This window comes from Anarrhichthys ocellatus, unplaced genomic scaffold (genome assembly GCF_004355925.1).
Source record: "Anarrhichthys ocellatus isolate YVR2014 unplaced genomic scaffold, GSC_Weel_1.0 scaffold34, whole genome shotgun sequence".
NCBI lineage: Eukaryota > Metazoa > Chordata > Actinopteri > Perciformes > Anarhichadidae > Anarrhichthys > Anarrhichthys ocellatus.
Window position 1 is genome coordinate 733,357 of NW_022280064.1, and position 26,050 is coordinate 759,406.

The 26,050-nt window shown below is 42.1% G+C and overlaps 1 protein-coding gene across 2 annotated transcripts; it reads right to left on the reverse strand.

Annotated features, from left to right (window-relative positions):
- LOC116393613 (inositol-trisphosphate 3-kinase B) lies at positions 1-25,978 on the reverse strand. 2 transcript variants are annotated; one of them, XM_031866097.1, is made up of 12 exons: positions 25,488-25,978; positions 21,270-21,445; positions 20,703-20,865; positions 19,525-19,809; positions 17,631-18,575; positions 7,752-7,851; positions 7,294-7,331; positions 6,776-6,951; positions 6,053-6,257; positions 3,878-3,979; positions 3,271-3,342; positions 1-2,769 (listed from the first exon to the last, which is right to left on the reverse strand). In XM_031866097.1, exons 2-12 carry the CDS (start codon positions 21,314-21,316, stop codon positions 2,560-2,562), a joined length of 2,343 nt encoding a protein of 780 aa, XP_031721957.1. In that variant the 5' UTR covers positions 21,317-21,445; positions 25,488-25,978; the 3' UTR covers positions 1-2,559. The 2 variants fall into 2 exon arrangements, with proteins under 2 accessions (XP_031721957.1, XP_031721955.1); XM_031866095.1 differs by having other exon boundaries at positions 20,703-20,868.
- Between the last annotated feature and the right edge of the window lie 72 nt (positions 25,979-26,050).

Genomic DNA, 26,050 nt, shown 5'->3' on the forward strand with positions numbered 1-26,050 from the left:
AGGTTTCAATCATCTTGTTTAATGCACAAAAGCTGATAAGCATACATATTTCCCAAAATGTTGAACTAATTTAAGAAGGCACTGCATGGAATTATAATCTCTTTCTGCGTCTACTGTCACTGCACACATCAAATGAAAACCATTGCTTTTTAAATATATGGTAGAGTGGATTCTACATACTATTTAGTTTTTATTGTTCATCAAGAACCTGTTACATTATGTGTTCCTCCTTTCTCTTCCCAATCACTTTCTTAATGAACGTTTGTATTCCCCATTTAAATAAATGGGTATCATTATCTGAACAGCCGTCAATCTTTTCTATAGACATCCAACGTTGTTTGACTTTCACTCATACTGTAACACATGCTTGAAGACGAAGCAACACAACAGCCCACAATTCAAAATGTCACAGTATCCCAATAACAAAAACAACAAACATAATATAATGTTATAAATAAAAACAGGATGAAATACAAATTAAGCCCAAACTTTAAGAGGATAATAAACATGCACCCGAGACTACGCACTGAAACAGTTAAGACTAGGATAAAAGTCCGCCGTAACATTTCAAATAAGAACATATTTTCAGTTGTCTGACTTGGCTTTGTAATGTCAAGGCACTGTATAGCTTAAATAAGGTTGTTCATGGCTGTAAGTGTTCCACAGGATTTGAGTACGCTAAAATAATGTTACAAAACAACTACATCAAAACATAATAAATCTCATTGTACATTGTGAACAATCCCAACAAAGGTGTGAGAAGGGTGGGAAGTGTTTGTCCAGGCAAGTACCATGGACTGGCATTGGCTGTAAATATGTTACATAAAAACAATGCCCTCCATAACATAGTGAAACTACTCTGACCTGAATCATTTAGCCTCACATAACTGCCAGGTTATTGTGGAGGAAACCTGGCTGCCACTGAAAACCTCACTGACCAAATTAGAGTATCTGAATTCTAAGTATGGCTATGGTTAGAGGTTATAAACAGCTAGACTAGTTTTGTTTTGCACTGTGAAGCACACTCAACCGTACAATCTCTAACAGTGAAAATAGAATCAAGTGCAGATTAATTTTAAAAGAAAGGGGCAATGTGCTGAAATTATGATCAAAAACACAAAAAAATCCAATACAATTGAGATCAGATATACTTAGGAAGATATGCAATCTAGCTGAGACTTAATGGAGATAGACTATATCTAAGTTACAAATGAGTATAACTGTTAAACAAGATATTTAAAGTCAAATATGGACGTTTTAACGTGCATGTTTTAAAGCCACTACTTGTACAATTCTTATGTGATCACAGCGTCTTCGGGCTCTGAACAGACAGAGCACGTTTTAGCAGACGGGGCGGCGTGTTTTCAATGAAAGTGAAGCGCTCTGCACGCTGCCTCGCTTTTTTCAGCTCTATGCGACTCTCTATTTTAAAAGAGCGCCCCGAAGGCCTCGAGTTGAAAAATATTCAACTCAGAGCGGAGAAGCGGGACGTCAGTGACATTTTTGTCTCACTGTGGTGACTTTTGCTGGATACCCGGTCCTTGAGATTTTGGGTAAGATGTTGTAAATTTTTTGAACTTAATAACTATTAATTAGCATACAGTTCATGGTTTGTGTTAGGCTAACGTTACCACGTTTTCTACCTGCAAAGCGTCCTCTGTCTGATCAGGCCCTTACAGTGTTTGTTTTTTTTATCACCAAGGAGTGCAAAAGATAAAAATGTTAAAATTCCACACATAGTGGCTTTAAATGATAATTCTGGGGATATTTTCTTTATCGTTTTAATTTTAATGTCAACAAATCCCACAAAAAGACCAAAACCAGCAATAACTTCATCCTGCAACCATCGTGTGTGTATCTAAAGCCTGATTTAGCTGACTCCTGTGAGTCATAACGCTCCATCTTTGAGCCACACTGTTAGGTGTTCATTCATTACAATCTACATGGGCACTGTTGGGTTTGATATATTATTTTAGATGATCCCAAACGTTCACGAGCACAACCAAACGTGTGTTAATCCGCTTCTGAAAATAGTCCTGAAACAAACACACTATTTCCTCCCGTTTGAGTAATGTTTGCTCAAAACTACAGTGCCCAGCTGTTTTAGAAAATATTATGAATATATATATTCATAATCCATCTTTAAATAATTCACATCTTCAGCAGAAACAAATGGGCTGGATAAATATTGAGACAAACAAACACACTGTTTTTGGTCTTTTCATAGAATTTGTTTTATAACAAAAATATGAAATATCACCAGCCTTAGACTTCAATTTGGATGAAGCAATTTTGCTGTTTTTCCTTTAGTAAAAAGGTAGTAAATGAGCGGGAAAGAGAAAGAACCTGAAATCCACAGAATATTAATAGCCAGGTTGCATCCATGAATGGATTTGGCTGCGCACTGTTATGGGATGATGTGGTTTCCAACATGAGGACAAACGTCTGTGAAGGAATCCTTGAGGAAGTGTTCCCGAGAGAAAGGAAGAATGAATGGAAGTGGTTGTTGTGTGTCCAAATGTTCACTTGGGATTTTTTTTCTTTTTTAACCCTCCGACTTCAAGTCTCAGAGTTCCCCATGGTTAAAATGATGTCCAGCAAACTATCAAGTCCAGACAGGTAACCGTCTTCTCTGTTGCCCTCGACCCATGATGCTCGGTGGTTTAGTTCGTCCCCGTCAGAAAGAGGCGTGGTTTTCCCAAAGTCAATCATCCAGACTTTGGCCCTCCCCTTACTGTCGTGAACGAATAACAAAGAGCTGCCAATCACCTGCAGAGACACAGCAAGACAATGGGGTGACTAAGAAAACAGGAAACTATTTTTTCTTTCTTCTTTTTTTACTGAACATTACTCTTGTGTTTGCTTCCCTCAAAAACATGATCTCACTTCCTGTTTTGTTACAACGCCTTGCATTTATGTCCGCTCGTATGTTAGTTTGTATGTGAGTGGAACTGAACGTGTGCGTGTGTTGACCAATTTCAATGACGAGACCTGTTACGCTGTGCGTGCACTGGTGTGTTTGCTCGAGTGAGTTAGTGTCACTAAATGACACTTAACTACCTAATCAATAAATTATTATTTGAATGTAAGGTGACACAAAGTACATGTTAACTAGGACTGGGACTAATTCACCAATTCAAAGGATGTGCTGCACGCTGTTTAGAACAGAAAATGTGTCTCAAGCCAGTCTACCGGACATGGAAATTCACACATCCTGAACTGAGCCCAGAACTACAACATCAACCATTTGCAGTAAAGCAGAAATATTACCTCGTGGGTTTTGAAGAATGGGGAGATCTCCAGAGTGTCTCTGATTTCCCTCAGCCTGCTTAGATAACAGTTCTGAGGAGAGAAAAGAAACACAAGATTTTATTTTTTGTTCACCCAGTTTGGCCCACACCTGATGCAGCCGGTCTCTAGTCTGAACTAGAACTGGGCTGTACCATCTATTCTCATGTTTTACGACTAACATATGGGTGTTGGATTCAGTTAAAAAAGTATGCGTTGATGTATTTCAATAAAAAAAAATAACAAACACACTCTTAAGCATGCACATGTATCCAATGCTGTCAAATACTAATAGTGTGCATTTGTGTGTGTGTGTGAAGAGGCACAGGGAGTTCCCAAGGACTTCCCTTTTCTTCTGACCCAGGAGCTTAAGGTGGCTTTGTATATGTGTGAATCTGTCTGTTCATATACTGTCTGTGTGTGTGTTTCCCATGGGATTGTTAAAACAGCACAGGGAAATTTATCTTGAAATGTAATTCGTCATGTATTTTTCTGTACCTTTCAGTGGGCAAGGCTATTGGCACACACACACACACACACACACACTCACGCACACACACACAGACACACACACACACTACAAACTTACCAGTACGTCCTTATTTCCTTTGACAAAGTCATGGAAGGCTACAGTAACTTGGTCTCTTGTCTTTGTCTTCTTAAAATCTCTGTTCACTGTCCCGTCCTCCTTCTAGAGAGCAGAGGAGAGGAGAGGAGAGGAGAGGAGAGGAGAGGAGAGGGGAGACCATAAGCAAAGAGTTCAACGTTAGGTTTATTTGTACTGGTCGTCAATGTTGTAGTCAAGACCACCTAAACCGAGACTTTCAGGGGTTGAGACCAAGACCAGACCAGTGATATCCCCACAGATCTCGAGCACCACAGCACAGCTGGTAGTATAAGACAAATTATAATTTTAGGGATAATTAGCATGCAAATAAATGTTTGTGTCTCGTATATCCACTCTCTGTCGTCATAAACTACAACTTCCAGGCTTCTTGTAGAGATGGGAGGGACAGCAGCGAAGCAGAGGACGTGAAGGGAGGAAGGAGTCGGAGCAGAGGAGAGGACGGACAAGAAAAGCAGAACAAACAATGAGGGGAGGAAAGGAAGGAAAGATATCTTTAGAGATTTAGCTGTGAATTAAAGGTCTGAGCAGAGCCATATAAAGAAACACTTTGTTTAATCTCATGAAGTTGTCAAGTCGGAAATTTCAATATGGCAACTAACAATTATCAATTATTGGTGATTATTCTATGATTCCATTTTCAGAAAATAGTAAAGAATGGGAATTGAATTCACACATTGAGTTTACTCTCCACATCTTACTTACTTATGACCTACGACTTATTTCCAAGAAACGCATGAGCTCATCTCAGGTAAACACGATGTTTAAAGTGATGCTATTGTGTGATTCTTTGTGGTTTTACAGATATGTCGATTAAATCCGTTAATCAATTAGTCGACAAAATTGTATGAGTGTTAGTCGAATAAGAATTTCTGTGGTTGAAGACAGCCATGAGCAGTAGGAGGACTGGAGTATTAAAATCAGTAGTGTATGTACAGTAGTAACAAAAGTACATTTATGTATAAAGAGAACTGGATACAGTGTTGGAGGCGAGGCCCCTTGCAATTCCTATTAAAGTGGTGCATGAAGCCCAAAAAGTTTGACTTCCGTGTATAAAATTAAGACGAAAACTACCCGGATCTTACAGCAATCTTTTGCGTAACTTGACCCATGAAGCAGGCGTACAAGCGTTTCCTTTAACTCCGCCTCCCAGTCGTCAGTCCAGCCTCGTTCTTGCGCTCATTCACATGAACCGAGGGCGGAAAATAATGCTGGATACTATTAGTGTATTTTACAACTTTTAGGAGCTAATGATTTAAATAAGGGCTATTTAAGTGTTTGTACAGGGAAGTTGATTTACCTAAAAAAAGAAAAGAATACCCGCAAATTTACCGACGCCTCTTTACCAATGTAAGTCTTTGGGGGAAAGTATTTTCGGGCCCCATGGCATCTTCTTGGGGGCTTGTAACAGTTAATTAACTAGATTACAGAATACCAGCAGCGGTAACCAACCAGTCGGGCGGTTCAGAGTAGAATAAATGAGTGTTTCTTACTCTGCTGGCTGCCAGGCAACAAGATACTATTTGGAGACACAACTATTTTTACCTTTAAGGTTCATGTCATGTCACAGAAACACACACACACACAAACACACACACACACACCTAATTACACTTCTCATATACATACGAGCTTATACAATCTATACATACACACAGTTACACAGATGCATATTTACAAAAAGAGGTTGAATTGCACATGAACCGCACATCCACACTTTTTATTTCTTCACACACACACACACACACACACACATCTCTGTTTCTGGGGATAACCCTCAGTGTCATGGCAACAGACCACCGGGAGGCCACGAATGTCCTTATATAGCCACAACCCTCAAATAAAGACAGCAGAGATTTGTGTGTGAGTGTGTTTGAGTGTGTGAGTGTGTTTGTGTACAATGTCAGTGCCAGATGCCAAGGCATAGAGAGCTGCCACGGACAGGCCTCATGTGTGACAAAGGATCTCATGCACAAACGTATACTTCAGAGGAAGTTTCTGTTCAAAACAGGAAATTAGATCATGACCTTGAAGGACACTCCCCCCCCACACACACACACACACACAGACAGAAGACTGGAAGAAAGGAGGGAAGGAAGGCCACACACACACAAACACCTTTCTCTGTGTGAGTCTTACCTTGACTCCCTCTATCCTGAATCCCAGGGTGGCTGTTGAGCTGATGGTCTCTCTCCACTGCATGTATCTGGGTTTGGTCACCGCTTTCTGGAGGATTTCCTCTGGCGTAGGCGCCGCAGGATCCACCTCCACCATTTTCTGATACATGTCAGGCCTCGGGGAGGGTTTCTTACGAGCCTTGGTCAGCTCTTCCTCAAGGTAGGTCCTGAAGAAGAAGAAGAAGGAAAAAAAAGAAGAAGGAGTGTGAAGCTGTGAAGAAGATGGAGAAGAAGAAGGTGTGGGTGACAGACATGAGCACAGAGAGGTAGGAGGACGAGGTGGAGATGAGGAGGAGGAGGGAGGGTGAAAGCGAAGGTGTGAAGAAGATGTCTCTTCAGCTGTTAAGTGCTAAGATCTGGGAACACAGCGACATGGACGACAAGAAGTCTGGTGAGACGATCATACGGGTTTTAAAGAAACCAAACGGAAGAGAAAACAAAGGCGAGTGGTAAAATGATCACACAAACTGTCAGATATTAAACATCCATCAGTTTAAAGAACGGCTCCAGTGTGACTTGAAGGACATGCTGCGGGTTTACTGTGCAGTGACTGAGTGATTATTATTTTATTTTTAATTTTTGTCAGTAGAATAGCAGCCTTATAAAGAGAAATGATTGGCATAACTATAAAAATAACCAGCAACCTGCTATGTAAAGAATGATGTCATGTCACGTGTCTTCTCACCTCACTCCCATCTTGCAGTCCATCACACATGGGAAGTCAAACTCAGCCAGCAGATCCTCCATCTGGTTGTATTTCTGGCCGTCCTTCTCTACGTCTCCATGATAACCAGGGACGTACGGGCGCAGGACGTCCCTCATGAGGAGGGACAGACAGCGCTGCTCACATTCACAGTGTTTCTAAAGGAAATACACAACGAGTTATTGACACTTTATTAGGGATGCGTGGATGCAACTCAAGTATAAACCTATTTAATGCAGCAACAACTTGGTCAAAACGTAAACAGGAATTAAATTTCCAGTGTATAATATACATTGTTATACACCAGATACAGCTATTTGAGTCGGTATCGGCCTGAGATCAGATGTCTGGATTGGTATCGGTGCAGCTCAACATTTTATACCCCGAGCTGCACTGATTCAGTATCAGCAACACGTGGCAGCTATCTAAACCAGAGTGCATCACATCGACATCCTCTTCAACGACAGACAAGGTATGATTGGTGTGAAAGAGCGTCTTACTTTTAATATGCGTCCGTTGGCTCCGGCCTTGAAGCTCCCTGTAAAAAGACACACATTAACTGTAAAGCAGCTGCAGAACGCGTTAGGATACAGTTACTGGGAGTGGCTTGGCTCAGGTTAGTCGGGGTTAAAGTGAGGTGAGAAGCTGGTTTAAAACAACAATTGTGATTTGTCACAACTGGGTAAGCAAGGAAGAGCTGCAGGCTTTTAATCTTATGTGGCTTGAGCCTCCAACTGCCACGACACCTAACATCGCCTGATGTTTCCCCACCCTGCTTACCATCTGAACACACATACACTTCCCCTTAACCCCCTGACCTCAAAGAAAGAGCACCAACAAAGACAGACTAATACGTTGACTCACATCTTCTTTCAAAAATAAAATGCACATGTGTGTATGTCCTCATGTTGAGTATGTTATTGCTATGAATGATGTCATCTGTAATGTGTCCACACACCTGCATGCCCAGCCAGTTGTATCCAGGGATATTTCTTCTTGAAGGACATGACAAACGGCGACCAGTGGACCATGTTCTTAATCTTCTTCCAAGACTTGTGCTACAAACACAAACACAACATCGGTGATCATCCTTCAGAATAACGTTTCGCCAACAATGTGCTTTTCTTACGCTCCACCAGAAATGTTACCGTTTTATTTCATTTATGATATTTACGATCATTGGCCTACAGTTCACCGTCACCAATGTGTTTAAACTGAAATGACACATGATGATGGTATGATGCAGTGTACCAGCTCCATGCAAACATGAAAGATGAATTTAGGGAAGTGTACTAAATGCTCACTCCCTCAGATGGCAGTGTGCAGTCTGTTTATAATCACCCAGAGATCAAGTTCTCCTCTGAAACTTTTGGCTGATCTTGCACTTTTTTTTTACTGTTTAGTTAAATAGCCTTGAGAACAAAACACAAGTCTTTAAAACATGCACACACACAAACACACACTGTGGGGCATCCCTGACACTCCCCTCTCCCACACACTCTTTTTTTCCCCCTGCTGTTAAAGGACATTTTAACTAAACTCCGCAGGATCAAGCCGGGGTTTCCCCTGGTAACACAAACACACACACTTTCTCCAAGGGCTCTCCCTGTCCTTGGCAGAGGCATTGAACCGTGGGAATCCTGCCACACACACACACACACACACACACACACACACACACACACACACACACACACACACACAAACAAACTCATTGACAAACTGGGACACACGCTGTCTCTGACACACAAACACACACTGCTAGTTGTTTTCAACATCAACAGTTTTCATCTCAGTGACGACGGACCGATTCAGGTTTAGTGCAGTTCTCTGTCTTTGTGAAGAAAAGACATTTTAATATCTGACTGTTAAACTCTCTAAATTGAAAGTTACCTGTAATGTTTACTGAGACAAAGTGAAATATTGAGAAGAGCAAAAGCACAAGACAAAAGTAACTTTTTATTTTTATGTCTGCAGCATTACATCAGATGTAAAAAACTCCAGATGTCTTGTTCTGTGGGTTTAAACAATGCTTGGCTGTGCAACATTGGGACAGAGATACAAGTGACGACAAGAAGATGAGAAAAATCCAAATGTTTTGAGGAGTTTCCTCTTAAAAACACATTAGATGGATATGGACATCATTTGACACTATGATGGATGTGTACATCCACTTTTAAAGGATCACATCTGCTTAGTGATCATCTTGTGTAGTATAACATGTATACTGAAATTCCATATCAAGGTGTGAATGTTAATGGTGTCGGCTCGCACGCAGAAGATTTCCTCTGGTCTGAAAATATCAGGAGACATAATATTATGTCTACAAATAACCAGAGAAGAAGAGAGATGAGAGGAGGAGGAGAGGACTGATAAGATAAGAGAGAGGAGGACCATAGAAGGAGATATATAACCCATGTCACAGAATCTGGACCTGATGAAAATTCATCTGCTGATAGCATGACTATCTATGGTTAGACACACACACACACACACACACACCTTCGGAAACACACTCTCTCTCTCTCTTTCTCTCTGAGGAGGTGAAGAGTCACATGAAGGGTTTTTTCTCTGCACCACTGAAGGAGAGAGAGAGAGAGAGAGAGAGAGAGAGAGAGAGAGAGAGAGAGAACTCTGCAAAAAGTAAAACACAAACACACATGAGAGCAGATCACATGGTGGAAACTAACTGAAGGGCAGGTCAGCTGCAATGAGTCTCAGAGAGAGCTTGAAACGGTGATATTCTCAGGATCAGTGGCATTTGTGCAACAACGGAAAGTTTGGTAGCAAAGTCCAATAGTTCTAGAAGTCTACCGAATTGATTTCTTGTCATTTGCTGAAGCTCATACAAAAACAGAAGGATGCCGTTGCAGTTTCAGAAAATAACGGAAGAGTCAACGTGGTTTAAAGTGGGATGACGAAGGCAAAAGGAAACGCGAAGGAGAATCTGGTACAGAGCATCTAACAGGGCTGCTCCCTCTCAGTCGATTAGTCAACCGATTGATCAGCTTAGTCGTAGTCGACTACGATTTCTTTTGTCGATCAATAGTTTTGTAGGCCTTTTTCATGATGCATGATATATTTCCAAGAAATTAAGATTTTAAGTGGTGCTATTATGTGACACTTTGTGGAGAAACTGTTGATTAAAAGAATTTCTTTGCAGGAGGACAGAACAACAATCTCCACGTGTCAATGTGTAGTTATGACTAGAAACATTTGCAGTGAGTTCACTGAGTAAATGAAGGTTGAAATGAAACTCTTGCCATCTTTCTGATCCACTGTCAGTACATCAGAAGGCTCTGGCTTCTTCTTATCGATAAATACAAAACAGATGAAGCCTTTTAGGCCTCCAGAAAGGTAAGAAAAAATCAAGCTGAATGTTGACCCCCTACTCCTCTTTTCTACCATCTTTGGCCAGTTAGCAGAGAGCGCAAGAGTATCAGACTACAGCTTGGTAAGTAGCCAGGGTCTTCACTTTCTCTGTCAACTCAGACTGTCATCCATCTCCCACGTTGCCCACTTACAGCTGCTGTGTGTGTGTGTGTGTGTGTGTGTGTGTGTGTGTGTGTGTGTGTGTGTGTGTGTGTGTGTGAGAGAGAGCGAGAGAGAGCTGTGGAGGGCAAGAGACAGAGAGAGAAAAGAAAAGGTCTGGTCTATCTCATGTGTGAGTAATAACAGAAGTTGTCAACTTGTGAAGATTTAGGAACTAGAGACATTAAAATGCAATCAGGTGGAGCAGGACGAGAGGAGAGGTTTGGTTTGTGTGTAATGAAATAAAAAGGACTACGACTATTACCAGACATATTATTGCTCAATAAAATCTGAACTCCAAAAGTTGAGCTGTCAAACATCCCTAAACAAGGACTAAATCCAGGGATAAGAAGCCTCGTGTGATAGTCAACGCACAGCTGGAATAAAAGAAACACTGGCTGTACGGGCGACAGTACCTGAAGGTGGCTGGTGCGGAGGTGGATGACGGTAATGATAACGATGGCTCCCACTGACACAACACTCCACACTGAATACAGCCACGCAGGCCCCATCATGGCCGATGGGCTTTCTGTCAGACGGATAATCTGTTCAACTGTCCTGCAGCGCAACCAAACCCTCCTGCTTTTAACAAACCAAGCACCTCAGGCTTGCATGCTCCTCTTTCTATGCCCCACGAGATTTACACATGTGTGTGTGTGTGTGTGTGTGTGTGTGTGTAGAGATAAACAATTGTGCATCATTTGATTGGCAAATCAGAGGACAAACATAATCTGGACATGCAAATCTCCACACAGGGCAGAGCATTGGAAAGACACAGACGGAGCTAAGTGTGTGTGAGTGGGTGTGTGAGTGTGAATGCACACCGAGTACTGGGAAAATGGAGAGGCTGCGAGGAAAATATAGCAATAACTTACATACACGTTTTTCTGCAGAAACAGAAAGGTTGTGACAGAAGTTACAACACGAGCAGCAACAGACAAAAAGGAAACGTCCTAAACAGCTTCATGGTGAGTTTATGAAGCGACACATCTGGCTTTTTATCAAGTCAGAAATGAGCCACGCACATAAATACGTGAGCTGGATTCTCAGCTTGTGAAAGAATAATTTCACAGCTGGCTGGATGACTATCGAGTGTGTGAAAATAAAAACCTTGAGCGTGAGCGTGTCTAAACGTGTGACATGTAGATAACAAGAGACTCGTGGAAAGTTTTGAAATGTGCTCAAATTGTGCTAACAGAGGGGATTTGTGTCGGAAACATTTGTGATCGTCGGGAACATTTTAGGAATGTGTAAAACGTATTTCAGACGTGAGGTTCGGGTGCTCAAAAGATTGAAGACAAAAAAGATACACTTTTATAAATATCTGAGTACAGATGCAAAGCAGGAAACCGTGTGTGAAAAGAATCCAGACTTGTCGACCTGACTTTACAGCTGAACCCAGCCGGCCAATGAGAGCACTACATATCCCATTCAAAATCAAGTGTTACCAGTTAAAGTCAATATGTCCAGTTGTGTCAGGGGGAAATAACTCCTACAGGTAACTCCACTTTTCTGCCATTTTGAGCTTTTTTACCTGATTGAATTTAAGGGAATATATTACTATTTTCTTTAAATAATCTTCAGCTTCACAGATTGTTTAACAGTCAGACACATCTTACTATTCAGTCAGTCACCTTGGTTTCTTTGTAAAGTAGCTCATTTTTATTTCATTTCTTATAATGGACTTAAACTGATAGAAAGATTAGAATTTTTTTTCAATGAGCAAACATGCATGAACCCAAAACTGGGATACAATTAAAAAAAAATCGTCTCTCTCTCTCTCTCTCTCTGTCTCTCTCTCTGTCTCTGTCTCTGCATAGAAAAAAGTCAGCCTCTCATCTTTTTTTCTGGCTCGTTGCTCTCCGACGTCCTCTCTGTCTCTCCTATCTCTAATCCCAGACCAGCTGGATGACAAGGGGAGAGCAGGAAAAACAGTGAAGTTTCCATTGAGATAGAGAGAGAGAGAGAGAGAGAGAGAGAGAGAGAGAGAGAGGAAATGGTAAGAAAAGGAACTTCTTGCAGACAGGAAGTGGGGGGGGTTGCCGCTTGCCTCAGCGACAGTATTTTCCACATCCGCCGCTGACTACAAACAAAAGAGAGAAAAGAAAGAAAGAAGGCCTTGCCCTCTGTAAACAACAGAAAGAGCACGGAGGGAAAAAAGAAGCACTGAGGCAAAGAGTTTATATCGGCCAGAAATGTGCATCGTGTTCTTCAACATCTGCAGATACATTTTAACGCAACATGCATTTGCACAAGACAAGTGGTCTGTTAAACTGTGCAATTAGCACGTACATTATTGAAACGCCATAGTAAAGACATTTACAGATGTTTCTTTTGTTTTTTTCACTAAGAGAACTGCTGTGACGTAGGGCAAACAGATATTACACATTACACATAGGGAGGAATGAAACGAGCAGGAGAGTGGTGAGAATGGTAGAAAAAAAACAACAACTTGGGGCAAAGGGTAACTCTGGGTTACACATGTGTAATGTGTGTAGCAGCAGGGGAAACACTGATGCGCGCTTCTGTTTTCAACAGAGAAGTGCTGAGGAAACAACAAGCCTGATATCTCTCACCACAAGGTCCCCTTGCAGATACAAATAATGCAACTGTCTTGAGCTTGCAACATTTAGACTGAGAAGCACACACACACACACACACACACACACACACACACCCAGACACATGCAGACAAAATTAAACTGCAAGGAGTGTGATGCAGGCTAAACCACGTGTGTGTGTGTGTTTGATGCTTGGAGAGTGCACGATAAATCTCTTAGCAACCACGGCTGGAGAGTGGAAAAATAGCTTTGCAAAAAAAAAAGTGACGGCTACATAAAGGTGAGAAACGGACACCTAAAAGAAAGAAAAGGTGGTTAGATTAGTTTGTGATGTGGCCGTCGCTACGTACTGTAGTGCGATAAGGATGACTGGTTTCCAAATTGAGGTCACTCAATGGAACATTAAAGAGCACTTCTGACTTCAGATCAAGCCGCAGCTCTGAAACACTCTAAATGAAACACTCTGGGAGGTTTCTTCTCTTGCTCACTAACAAGCACAATAAAAGAGTGGTCACGTTCATATGCAGCGAATCTGATGTATAAAAATTAACCAGAAGGTCTAGAAAAAAATATTCTGTTAATATCGCCGTTACATTTAAAAATGCAACCTCCAGTGTGTGAACTACACATCCCTTGTCTCTGCACAAACACTTGCATTCATGCATAAAGCAGGGTTTCCCCAGTGAGTCTCTGACAACATGTGAAACCACACTTCACGTCTGCCCTGGATCCCATGCTACTAATAGACACTCCTTCACCCAAACTGTCAGCTTCAGTCGCTGCAGGCCGACCTGACTCCTCATTAACCGGGGCGGTTAACATGCACACGCACTCACTCTCACCAGCAAACTCACACAGAAACACCAAACGAAGAATTGACCGGTGTTTCCCCCCCTCTCACAATAAACACACACACACACAAACAAGAGTTGGACACACACCCATAAACTTACAGACTCTCTGTCACACACACACACACACACACATACATACATACAGCTGTGAGAGGGAAACTCAGTTTGACGTCACAGCTTTGCTAGGCAACCGGCCGCTGTGGTAGCGAAGATTTTCCACTGCAGTGCAAACACGGTGTGTCTAAGTATGTGTGTGTGTGTGTGTGTGAGAGCTGATTTTTTTTTTTTTGTGCTCGAGGTCTAGTTCAGGACACAAAAAATTAGTTTTCTTCCCCAAAACAAACACTCTTCTGTTGTGCTGGTTGGAGGTGAGCTCACACTCACAGTTGGATAAACAAGTGCAGGTGAAGATTCATGTTTGGGTCAGTGCGACATTAGTGACAGTGTGGCTGTAGAGAACATTCGTGACTGCGCGACTATGTGATGTCTGCAGAGGATGTGTCGGCGTTAGCAGACGTGTGTGTGTGTGTGTGTGTGTTTCACAGCATGGGTGCAGTCCGCATTCTGTTTATATAATGGATGCACATTATGAAGAACAACACGCGTATCGGAATGCGTCCCGAGCTCTACTGACAGTACAGAGTATCACCACACCTTCTGTTTGTGGTCACGGTGAGGCCTTCTCGAGTCCGGCCCCACTTCCGCTACCTGAAGATCCTTTCATCAATCTCTCTCTGAAGAGCTGAATCATGACGGTGGGGTTTTCTGTACAATGTGCAGCTTCAAGAGCAGCTCCCCACCAAGTTTTCACAGCAAGTATGATAAAACAATTTAATTAAATTGCAGTTGAAAAGGGTAAATAATGCTGCAAATTATCTTTTTTTCCACTTTAGAATATAAAATGTCATAAAAGATGTGAAGAACAGCCAATAAGGATTACCCAGAGCCTTTTGTTTTGTTTAACAGTCCATCAACAAAGACATTCATCTCATTGTGATATAAATTACATAATATCAGTTAATCTTCATAATTGGGAGACAAGAGCCTGCAAATGTTTGGCCTTTTGTGTTTGATAAATAAGTCAAACAATTCAACCCATTACCAAAGCTAGCATTAATCTTCTGTAAGTGTTAGCAAGTATTCATGTACATTATCTTTAGTCATAATGCTATTAGGCAAGTTGTGTTTAAGACCTCGTCATTTTGTAGTCAAATCATGTAAAAAAAAAAAAAAACAGTCTTTGGATATCTTCTTAGCAAAGTCAATTTTCGAGCGTTTTGCTTTTTCATGTATGTCCATGAGGTCTCGTGTGTAGCTGTTTAGTTTGAAACTGCTGTGATGGGCGTGGAGCTGATGCAGAAAGGTAGAAGCAAACAACTAGGTCTCACCTCAGCAAAGAAGTAACTCTGCTGCTGGCAGATTCTTCTCTTCTCATTCCTCACAACTCAACTGGAATTTTGAAAACAACAAAAGAAAAAAAGCAACAGATGCCAATCTTTTGCAGGTGCCCTCTTTGCTGCCAATTTACTAGGAAAATACACCGCCAGTACATTTGTGCCTTCTAACCTTGGAGAGATGCCCAGCAGTCAAAAGATGAGCCAAACGGTGTCTATATATGGCTCTGCTCAGCTTCCAGCCTCGACTTGTTAAGCGTGTGTACACTCAGAAATGAGTTGATGTGATCCAAAAGCTGATGACCACAGCAGAGCAGATGTGTTTGTACAGGAAATTAAAATGTCACGCTTACTAACACAAAGGAGCACTAATGAATTAAATCTAAGGTGGAGGGACTCTGAGACATGCATTCTGCAGAAAGCCCTGGTCTTACTCTTATGTTTCTCTCCACGCATGGTGTGTGTGTGTAGTGTCACCAGAGCTACACTTATCTGTGTGTATCTCAGTATGAAGACTGTCCTTTAAGTGTTTCATGTTCAACCTGGCTAATCTGCAGCACATATAACAACTTTTCCTTTCATCCTTCTCTTTTCTTCTGTCTCTCTCGCTCTGCCAGTCTTCCTCTCTCAGTATCGCTCCTCTCCTCTTTCCTACACACCTCCCACACAAACTCTATGTGTTTCTGCATGTTTGCCTCCTGCATACATACACCGGGTTTCCTTCAAATCTATGGACAAAGAGCACGAATAACCCGCATGTTTGACATCTTTGTGGGGGGGTCCAGACTTTTGCTATACCAACACTAAGCCCCGCCCCCTCAGTCAGATTTGACTTCCAGCAGGAGCTTCTGTCCCTTCTCTCCGCTTGGATCAAGCGAAAAAGGAGTGACCACAAATATGCAAAGAGCAATACAAACAGGATTCAAATTCCATCAGCCAAATTCATTTAAACAAATCGTTTGGGATCCATGTCACCTGGGAGAGCTGGGTCATTCGTTTAGGGAGGGGTCATTTGATTAAATATGCAATACATAACCTGGAAGTCTTGAAAATCCTTACAAGAATATTACATTTCTTTCTGCTGCTGCCTCTCATAATGAGAGCAGACGTGGAAAATTAGGTCTGAATGATTAGAAATATGTCTGGAAATATGCAGATGCTGTATTGATCGCAGCGTGATGAGTATTCAGTCACATGGGGGACACCTCTTTCATTTTAGAGCTCATGGATGATTCATGATGGTTCAACTGGTAGGAAGTAAACATGATGAGCACATCCCTCCTTAAGCCACAGTTTGAAGTCCCTAAATAAAGCGATAGGTTTGGGACATTGTTTCAGAAACACTGGTAAAAAATCAGTTATATAATCCTTCGTTAGATCGTGTTTCAAAGCAGAAGTGAAATGGCCCCGTGAACTCATCCTGGCTACAAACAAAAACACATCCACCCACCCACCTACACACACTCACACTCAAGCACACACACACACACACACACACACAGGACTCAGCCTCCTCTTTGAACGTCCTCCAAATGCAGGCAAAGCCTAAGTGTGTGTGACTGGCAAATTCTCTCGCTTTCCCTTTTTTCAATCACCCCTGCTCTCTCTCTCTCTCTCTCTCTCTCTCTCTCTCACACTCACACACACACACACACACCATCATGGTACCCTCACACTAATAACACCCCTGCACACACACACACACACACACACACACAGGTTGGGGCACAGAGCTAGCTTTGTTACTGTGAATGTCAACCATTACTCAGGCAGAGAGCTCTGGCCAATTTGACACAGGAGCACCCAGCAACATGCACGGGCACTTTCGAACACACAACACACACACACACACACACACACACACGGACACGGACACACACACGGACACATTTTGAGGCACAATTGTTAACGGAGACCCACAGACCGATTCTTAACCATGATCTGGCAAGATTAGTTGCAAAATCACCAGTTCACTAGTCTTTGTCAACATTTGATTATTTAAAATTCTAAATATGTTGATGTTTATCAAGTACCATGTCCACCATCTTAGTTTAACGTGTTAGCACTGTACCAAATTAAATCTACTTTAATTAAATCTATAGAGATATTTCAGGGGATAGATAAACCATTTGACCTGTTGGTGTCGCTAGAAGAAAAGTCTGGAGATTACCAAAGTCAGAGGGATTTATCCTCTGAGGACCATGAATGTCTGCACAGAATTTCATGTCAATCCATCAGATAATTGTTGAGATATTTCAGTCTGGACCAGAATGGTGAACCGACCGACATTGCCATTGTCGAACAACATTTTGGAATATTCCTGTAAAGATATCCCTTGACAAATATATTTGTCTGATTTTTCCTTTGTGAATGATATTTGGCAATCCAGGCGAATGCAGTTTCCAAAGGTCATCGCCATTCACAACTACAAAAGGTCTCCACTGAACACACACACACACACACACACTAGCTGACGCTCTCACTTGGCTCTACTTACTGCTTTCTGTTGAGACGTGAGGGCTGCAGGGTTGAGAAGCTGCTCTCCTTTCTCGGTATCACTGGAAATATCCTCCTCCGACTCTTCCCAGGACGAGGAGAAACCGGCCGAGGAGGCGGAGGAGGACGACAGCTTCCTGAGGGAGTGGGTGGAGAAGTTTGGACCCGGGACGGGGCTAGAACCGGGGCTAGGGCTGCAGCCGAATCCCTGGTCTGAGCCAGGGCCTTCAGAAGTTTGAGGCTGGCTTTCCAAACCGTGGTCAGTTATGATGACTGCGGGGATGGAGGGAGGGATGCAAGGAGAGTGGTTTGAGGTGTGATCAGCGTCCGGCAAACAAGGGGGGCTCTCCATGCCTTGTGTCAGAGGAAAAGCATTGATTTCTGGGTTAACCTCCGACATGTTTGCCTCTGTCTGGAGCGGCATCTCAAGACACGACCGGCCCTCTCTCTCATCTCTCACTTCACTCTCTGTCCGTTCTCTTTCGTCTCCCAACGTCTGTTTGTTTTCCACCTCCCCTCCCTCTTTTACTCCCTCTTTTTTCTCTCTGTCTGTTGTTGCATCTGGGTTTAATGTTTCAAGGAAACCCTGAACGACAGACGGTCCGTCTAAACTGGGAGTTTGCATTGTCGTTTCTGAATGGCAGCCATTTTGACCGATCAGTGTCTTGTTTTCTGCGTTTGTTTTTGTAGCACTGTTGTCCTTTTTGTCTTGTTTCCTTCCTCCTCCTCTCCTTTCTCCCTCTATAGTTTCTTCCTCCCTTTCTCTTCCATTTTGGACAACGCAGAGAACTTTACTCTTTAGCGGGTGGGCCATTGGGCATTCAGGGGTTTGGCTGGTCGATCGTCTTGGAGAGCGAGGGCTGCGCTGGAGCTCAGGGTTTAGCACGAGTTCTTGGGCACGAGTTCCAGAAATGTGGGCCTCATAAATGCCCACTTTTCCCCGGACCTGGAAGACAAATAAGAAGACAAATAAAGGTTTAAATGCAACTACAGTTTGGTTTCCTTGGTTTAACTATAAGCAGGTTTACTTTGATGCATTCTTTTCATATTTGGCTCATTTCACAGGTACACTGGTATCAACAACAAATATAACAAAATATCATCACAATCTCCTACCAATGTTGTGAAAATGGAAAATAAAAAAGCTAACTCTAGAGTTTCTCAATATTTGGCATTAAACAGACTGAAGTGTAAAACCAAAAAAAGTGCGTGAGTAAAAATGTGGGTTGGCTTTCATCTAAATACAAAGAAGAAGAAAAAGAGGACAAATAAGGAACTAAATGTATGTTGTTGTAATGCTCTACACTGTATATTGATCATCAAATTTAAATTCCAAGTAGTCTGAACCTGATAATCACATTTTGGTCTATCTTTAGTTGAATCAATGCATATTCATTTACATTAGGAGATACAAACTAGTCACACGGACTCACAAACTTGATTACTGGAGAGATTATAATCTGAGTTCAGGGAGGATGGATGATGACGGTAGGAGATGCTAATTTGAGATGAAGCTGAGAAACATTATTTAAAATGACAATATCGAATTAAAAGCCCTTTCTCGGAATGACAAAGACTGGAAGTCCGAGTTTCCAGCTTTCCGTATCGTAACAGCATGAAAGAAAAACCGACTGCTGTGTGAGCATCAGTTCAAACATCGTGTGGTGTTTCCCTCTTCTGCTTTCAAAGATTGAGTAACTGCAGCGTTTTAGGATCAACGAAGCAGAGTGAGATTATAGTGCTTACTGGCATTGTTCTGACTTGCCCAACAAATTTATAATTAGGCCGTAAATTCTTCAGAGTTTGGATACACGGTGGCTCTAGCATTCCTAGATAAAGACAGAGAGAGAAATGACACAGAGGGAGACAAAGAAGAGCTGCGCATGTAAAATCACCTCAACGTTCTGCAGCTCTCGGTGTATCTGCAGCAGCTGTGCCTGGCGTCTCCTTTCCTCCCTCCTCTCTCCTTCAGCCGTCTCCCCTCCCCTCTCCTCCTGCCCCTCTCCTTCCCCTCTCTCCTCACCGCCGGGCGAGCTCAGCCGTCGGACCCGCTGGCCCACATTGACTCCTAGGAGCTCCGGGCTACGCGGGGAGGGGGAGCGGGCGTGGGGGCCGGGGCCGGGGGAGAGCGAGGATGAAGGGGGGAAGACAACGGTGCGATCCGGGGTCCGACGGCTCGTCTAGGAGCGGACACACAAGACAGGATCATCAAGTGATGGTAATTTACCGGTGGAAATGCCATGCGGACTATCTTCTCATTTTTATCCTTTAATTATGATTATTATTTATTTGTTTTATAAAAACATGTGCACCATTAGCTCAACATGTCTTACAGTTTATGTGTCTGTTTCCTGTCTGTTTTTACTTGAAGTTGGAAATCAAGTTGTAACGACAGACAGCACTTTAATGCTTCTGATATGTGCATTCATGCTCTTTGATTAATAACTGATTATAAACATTTTTTATATTATTAGACTGCATGTTATGATGAATACTAGTAGAGACAGGGCTGTACAAAAGAACCTTTGTGGGCTCCCAGATGACATGTGCACGAGTTGTAGGGATCGCTGTCACACACAACAGCCTTTGACTCAGGGAAAATACCAACGCTGATGCGCTTATACACATGGCATTAAACACAGATCAATTATGAGATTGCAGATTTCACAATCAGCAGATGGATGTACTTGTTGTTCTTTTGTAGTCATGCTTAAATCACATGTCCACTATCATAAAATCCTGCAGTTGGTTCAAACCACAAACGAACCGAACCTCTAACCTAATCACGAGTTCAACTGCATCGTTTGTAAGAGAATATATGTGATATTTCTTCTTTCAAAAGTGATAAAGTCTTTCTTCAAAGGGCACTATCCTCATGTAACTACCATCAGTTTGATATTAATTATTATTATATGTTTGTTGCCATTTCATTCACACTAAGTTGAATCTTTTTGTAAATGCCCTACAAAGAACTCACTCACTGCAGTGTTGACAAAGAAATATCATTTTTGTTTTGGTGAACTTTTAGAAAACAATCTAAATAAACATGATCAGTGTTTACAGATTTCGTTACCTTCGGGCTGGTTGGGCTGTAGAGACCTCCACCCGGCGCTCCCCCACCCAGTAACGGACAGTAGGCGCTCCGATCTGGAACCGGCAGCACAGGTCGACCGACTGGACTGGTTCTAGATCGAGAGGTGGTACTAGAGGAGCTTGGCAGGGTGTGAAACTGATTACTGCTGCGGAGAGGAGAGGGTTGGTTGGTTTCTGTGTGTTCAGGCTATAGCTATCATACGTTTTGCATTTTGTGGCCTCTTTACAGACAAAAAACACCCAGAAATATAGTTCAGTAGCTGGTTTTATATATATATATATATATATATATATATATATGTCAAACACTTACATAATGCTAGTATGACATAACAGAGCAACACGGCTTAGCACGAGGACTGGAAGGTAACTATGGGTAATCTGATTAAGTTGTTCTGCGATGTATAAAAGATGAAAAGCAATCTTAACCGTCCGGTCAAACAGGTTCCCAGCTGCAACACAACAATACCAACCAGACAAGTTTTTGAGCTCTAAAAGCAATAAAAGACAAAAATGTGACAGACACCGTAGAAACAAAAACACGGACCTGTTCATGACTCCAAGGCCGTTCAGGTTCAGGGCAGACGCTGCCATCCCCGCGGCCAGGCCAGGGGCTTGGAGTGCTGGGTACACATCGGACAATGTCCCCTGAAGCTGCAGGTCTGGAGGTCTGGAGGACAGCGCTCAGCGTTTCGTCTGCATTCAGTCGGCAGCTCCACACTGCTGGAGAAAGAAAACAAGTGGAGAAAGTTCATTTTACTGAGTCTAACCTTTTAGATTATTAATAATCAAAGGGTTAGTATGGGAAACATCTAAATAAAAGCCCCGTTTCAAATAGGACAGACACTGGAAATTAAATTTTCCATCCCTAACCACGTCATCATGGACAAAGAAGATTATTCATGTCGTGCTGTTGTTAACTCAAGACAAAATATATCATTGTTCCAGCTGGGATTCAAACTAAACGACAGAAAGAAAGTGAAAGGAATGGACTTGTTCCACTCACTGGGAATAATTTGCCTTTTCTTCTGTTAATGTTTCATAGAGGCTGAGATTTTTAGAAGGCTAATTTGAATCAAACAGCAGTTTTATTACAATCCACCTCTCCATCTAGTAAATCTACACTAGAATGTCTTCGAGAGTTTCACACATTTAACTGTAGGAACCTTTTCATAGCTGAGCCCAACTCCTCTTTGTTCTCAAAGGAGCAGCGACACGATGGCCAAAGTTCAGCCCCGACGAAAAACTGCGACGATATTTCGCTCAACTCGATCGTTTGTTTGAAATTCGCTTCTTTAAAGTGGCATTCTTTCAGGGAGAAAATGAGGGCGGCGCGCGGAAAAAGGGCAGAAAAGATGGAGATATGGTGACGCATGCAGAAAGGGGGGATTAGAGAGAGAGAGAGAGAGAGAGAGAGAGAGAGAGAGAGAGAGAGAGAGGCAAACAGATCAAAAAGTGGCAGCAGATTTAAACACAGAAGGAGAAGGAGAGCCTGCAAGTGGGAAAAACATGGAGGAAAGGCAACAGTTCAGCTGTAGGAATCTCCTTGACTATGAGCTATGCAAATAAGCTTCACTGGAGTCGAATTTGCAGAAATGCCCAATTTCACAACGGATTCAAATTTGCCAAATGTGTTTCAACTTATTAGCATTTTCAAGCTTAAAAAATGCCAAATGCAGCGATGTCCACAACTCCAGCACCTCGTATTTGATTGAGACAGACGAGTGATGACCCAGAGCCGGCTGACTTACAGTCTGCTTTGTATAACATGTGAGATAAGCATGAGCGGTCATTACTGGTGTCTGGACTACAGGCAAATCTTTTTTTTCCCTTTATGTATTTCAAATGCCAAGTGATCGTTTTACACAGAAATTGATGAGAAATTAGAGTAAATATTAAGTAATTTTTCCCTTCATGAACAAAGTTCTCTCTCATCTTAAACGGGATGTGTGTGTTTTTGCAGAGAACAGAAACACTTTTGACATTTTTCGTACAATGTGATCACTTCTGTCTTCCAGGACATCTGGAAGAGGAAAGCTGTTCTTGGGCTCATTCAATCATACAGGTATTGTTGACATCATGTGCTGAGCTGCCAAAAACTGCCCTGGGGGTGTGCTTTTGATTCCAGATAAGTAAAGACAGGTCATGAACTGGAGGGTAAACAAGGGATTTCCTTGTTGGGGAGTGACGCAGTTAGAGAGAGGCAGGAAACAATCTTGATGGCTTCTCTCTTGAGTAGTTTACTACACTTACATCCCCTATGTTTCAGTGAGAACAACACGAGTCAGGCCTCAGAGTAGATCAAATGAGAGAGGGGGGGGGGGGGTGGAAGGACACAGTGCAGCACAAGGACCAAGAGAGAAAGACAGAGGAGCGAGGAGGGAACTAGGTGTTCACGGCTATTTTGGTTCCGTTGTCTATTCTGACTCTTTCATGCAGAAGTAGCGGATTTACTTTCAGTGAAACGGCTGTAATGAAGCAGCAGCACTGGGCACCGGGAACACATATCACAGTGCATGTTGAACATGGTTAGCTGCATCCCAAACACTTTTTCTTTTTCTCAGCTCAGGCTCGACTTCTCTGAATTCTGTGCTCGGGGGATCGTCAAAGTTTTGGATATGAAAGTATGAAAGGGTACAAAACTGGAAAAAATTCACATCCTAACCTGCTTAAAACAAATGCAGTACATTTGTCAGGATGAAAACATTCAGCAGAAAAAGGCCTTTATAAAACACATGATGTCTCCTGGATCCCTCTCTGACGCCCACTTGTCTCCACCTCTCTCACACATAATATGTCCAAAAAGATACATGTGTCAGCAGAAAATACGCTCGGGTATTCATGAGCACCGTGTTGACATGACAAACTATTTCAGATGTCATATTAGCACCAATTAACAACAACCATGAAGCGGGGTAGTGAAGCAAATCACGGCTCTGGAGATGACTTATGGCTTATTTGCCATAATGATATTATAGAAATACAGCATTTAGCACTCTAAAAGGTAACAGACACCGGTGTTGATGAGTGTGTTTTAAGCGCACGTATACCTTCTGAACGCTGTCGGTGTTTCAGCGCGGCCTAATGTCAGATTGAGTGGGACTGCTTGAGTATTCAAACTGTCCACTCGCCTACACAAGTGGGCACTAAACCTACGCACAGCCGTCTGAGCGCAACGCAGCGGAGAAAAGGTTTTAAAGATGCTGAGGCTGACAGATCCTTGAAATTCAAACGCAGATGGCAGTATGACAATATAACAATGAGTCAGATATTTTTATAAAGTTTTCTATCACAGTATAGGTAATTTGATATCACAATATAGCATGTTTTCTGGTAATTGTATAATTAAATAGTCTATATGAAATAACCACATGTTTTTTTGCATACTTCTGTGATAAATGTAAGTATTTTCCTATTTTAATGAGAACTTTAGTGCAAAACAAAAATAACTTTCAGTTAGTATGTGCTTGTTATTATCAACAATGTAATTGTGTATCACCATATCTCAACATAGGACATTTCATCCCAGTAAAGATGATAAATGATCATATTGAATTACCACCCGGCCCTATACTTTGCCATACTGTTTATGCTATTGAAATCCAGTTTATATCTCTCAGGACTAATCTGTGGTAATGTTGGCTTTCTACATGACTTTTTGCATCATTATAATGTAACTTTATTTGTCAGGTATTTAACTCCCTAAATTAGCCCCCCAAAAGATGCTGTCCTGTCTGCTATTTAATCCACTATTTCTTCAATGGAGTTTTCCGGAAACTATCTCACAATCAATATTGCGATCTTAAATTACTCCACCACAACAGACCCACGATGGGATACTCAAAGCAAAGAACCACACCTGATGCTTTATGGTTCCCAGAAGGGAAAGCGGCCCCAAGAGAGCCTTGAGGGGCACATAAACAAAATTAGATATAACTAGAGCATCAACAAATAGTTGATTTATCGATTAGCCGATTGACCGAAAATGAATTGGCAACTATTTTGACAATAGAATATTATTCGTTTAAGTACTTTTTTTTAGCAAAACATTGACAGATCCATCTTTTCCAATGTGAAGATTTTTTTTAAAGGAGATGACTTTGGAAAAAAATTTCACTACTATCTGTGGTTTTATTGACCATTAATTGATCAATAGAGAAAATACACAGCAGACTAAACGATGATGAAAGTTGCATCCCGAGAAATAACCTCTAACCAAATGCTAATGATCTAATGCTAATGTAAAGCAAGTGGGCTCCTGTAGCTGGTCCCATTGCGGATCTGGTTGCAAACTGGTGAAATAATCAATAAAGCCCCAGGTGTGACAAAGTGTGTTGTCTCCTCCAGCTGTGTTTTTATGAGCGAACAGTGATGTACAAAACATTCAGGTATAGCTGGAGAGCACATGTGTACAAAATCTGGAAAAAGCTGAGTTTCAGTTGTTTGGATGTCAATATTTGAGATAAGATTTGTAACATACAGTTGTTAGAAGCTAAACATGAATGGATTGCATCTGCATCTGTAATCACAAAACATCTATTAAGAAGTAAGTCTCAAGAAGCCTACATACCTCTGTGTGTACTTAATGTACATTTTCAATTGAAAATAAGAATAACATGTTTTAAAAACCACTTAATTAGTTTGATTGTCTCCAATTCTGAACGGGTAGGCCTGTAATCCTGACCACTCTCCATCTACAGCAGAGGTGGTGTTATTAAAGTGTAATAAACAATAACCTCCACAGATGGAGGTCCTGGTACCTTACCTCCGCGCTGGGCCGTCCTCTCCGAGGCTTTTCTCCGGGACACTGTTATTGGTCTGGAGTGATATTACAGACAGACACCAAAAGCTGTAAACCGAGGATGGCTCTTCTCAGTCTGTGTGTCTGGCTCCCACAAAGACACGGCTCCTCGTGCACCAAAAAAACAAAACGTATGATCTGCTCCTCTTGGGTTGCGTGTGTGTGTGTGTGTGTGTGTGTGTGTGTGTGTGTGTGTGTTTCTTTTTCCATAAACGAACTTCTTCGACGCTACCGCGGGACCGCTTTTTTCTTCACCTTTTCACCAAAAGAAAACCATCCTCCTCCACAGAGGAAGAAGATAGAAGAAGAGAATGTGTTCTCTCTGGTTGTGGAGGTTATGGTAGTGGAGTCCTCTCTCAGTTTGCATACATAGTTTCTTGGGAGGTTTCTGTTGTCAGTCATGTGTGCTGCTCGACACCACTGTGCGCGTAGTAAAGCGCTGTTTATCTGTGAGTTTGAAGCCGGAAGCGAAAAGACAGCCTCTCTCTCTCTCTCTCTCTCTCTCTCTCTCTCTCTCTCTCTCTCTC

Coding starts and splice junctions, on each gene's coding strand:
- LOC116393613 (XM_031866095.1), bottom strand. CDS start 21,316: ATGGCAGCGTCTGCCCTGAACCTGAACGGCCTTGGAGTCATGAACAG. Junction 19,810..20,702: donor ACAGCCCAACCAGCCCGAAG/GTAACGAAATCT, acceptor GTCCGCTCCTAG/ACGAGCCGTCGGACCCCGGA. Junction 7,852..17,630: donor TCACGTCTCAACAGAAAGCA/GTAAGTAGAGCC, acceptor TTGTGTTTGTAG/CACAAGTCTTGGAAGAAGAT.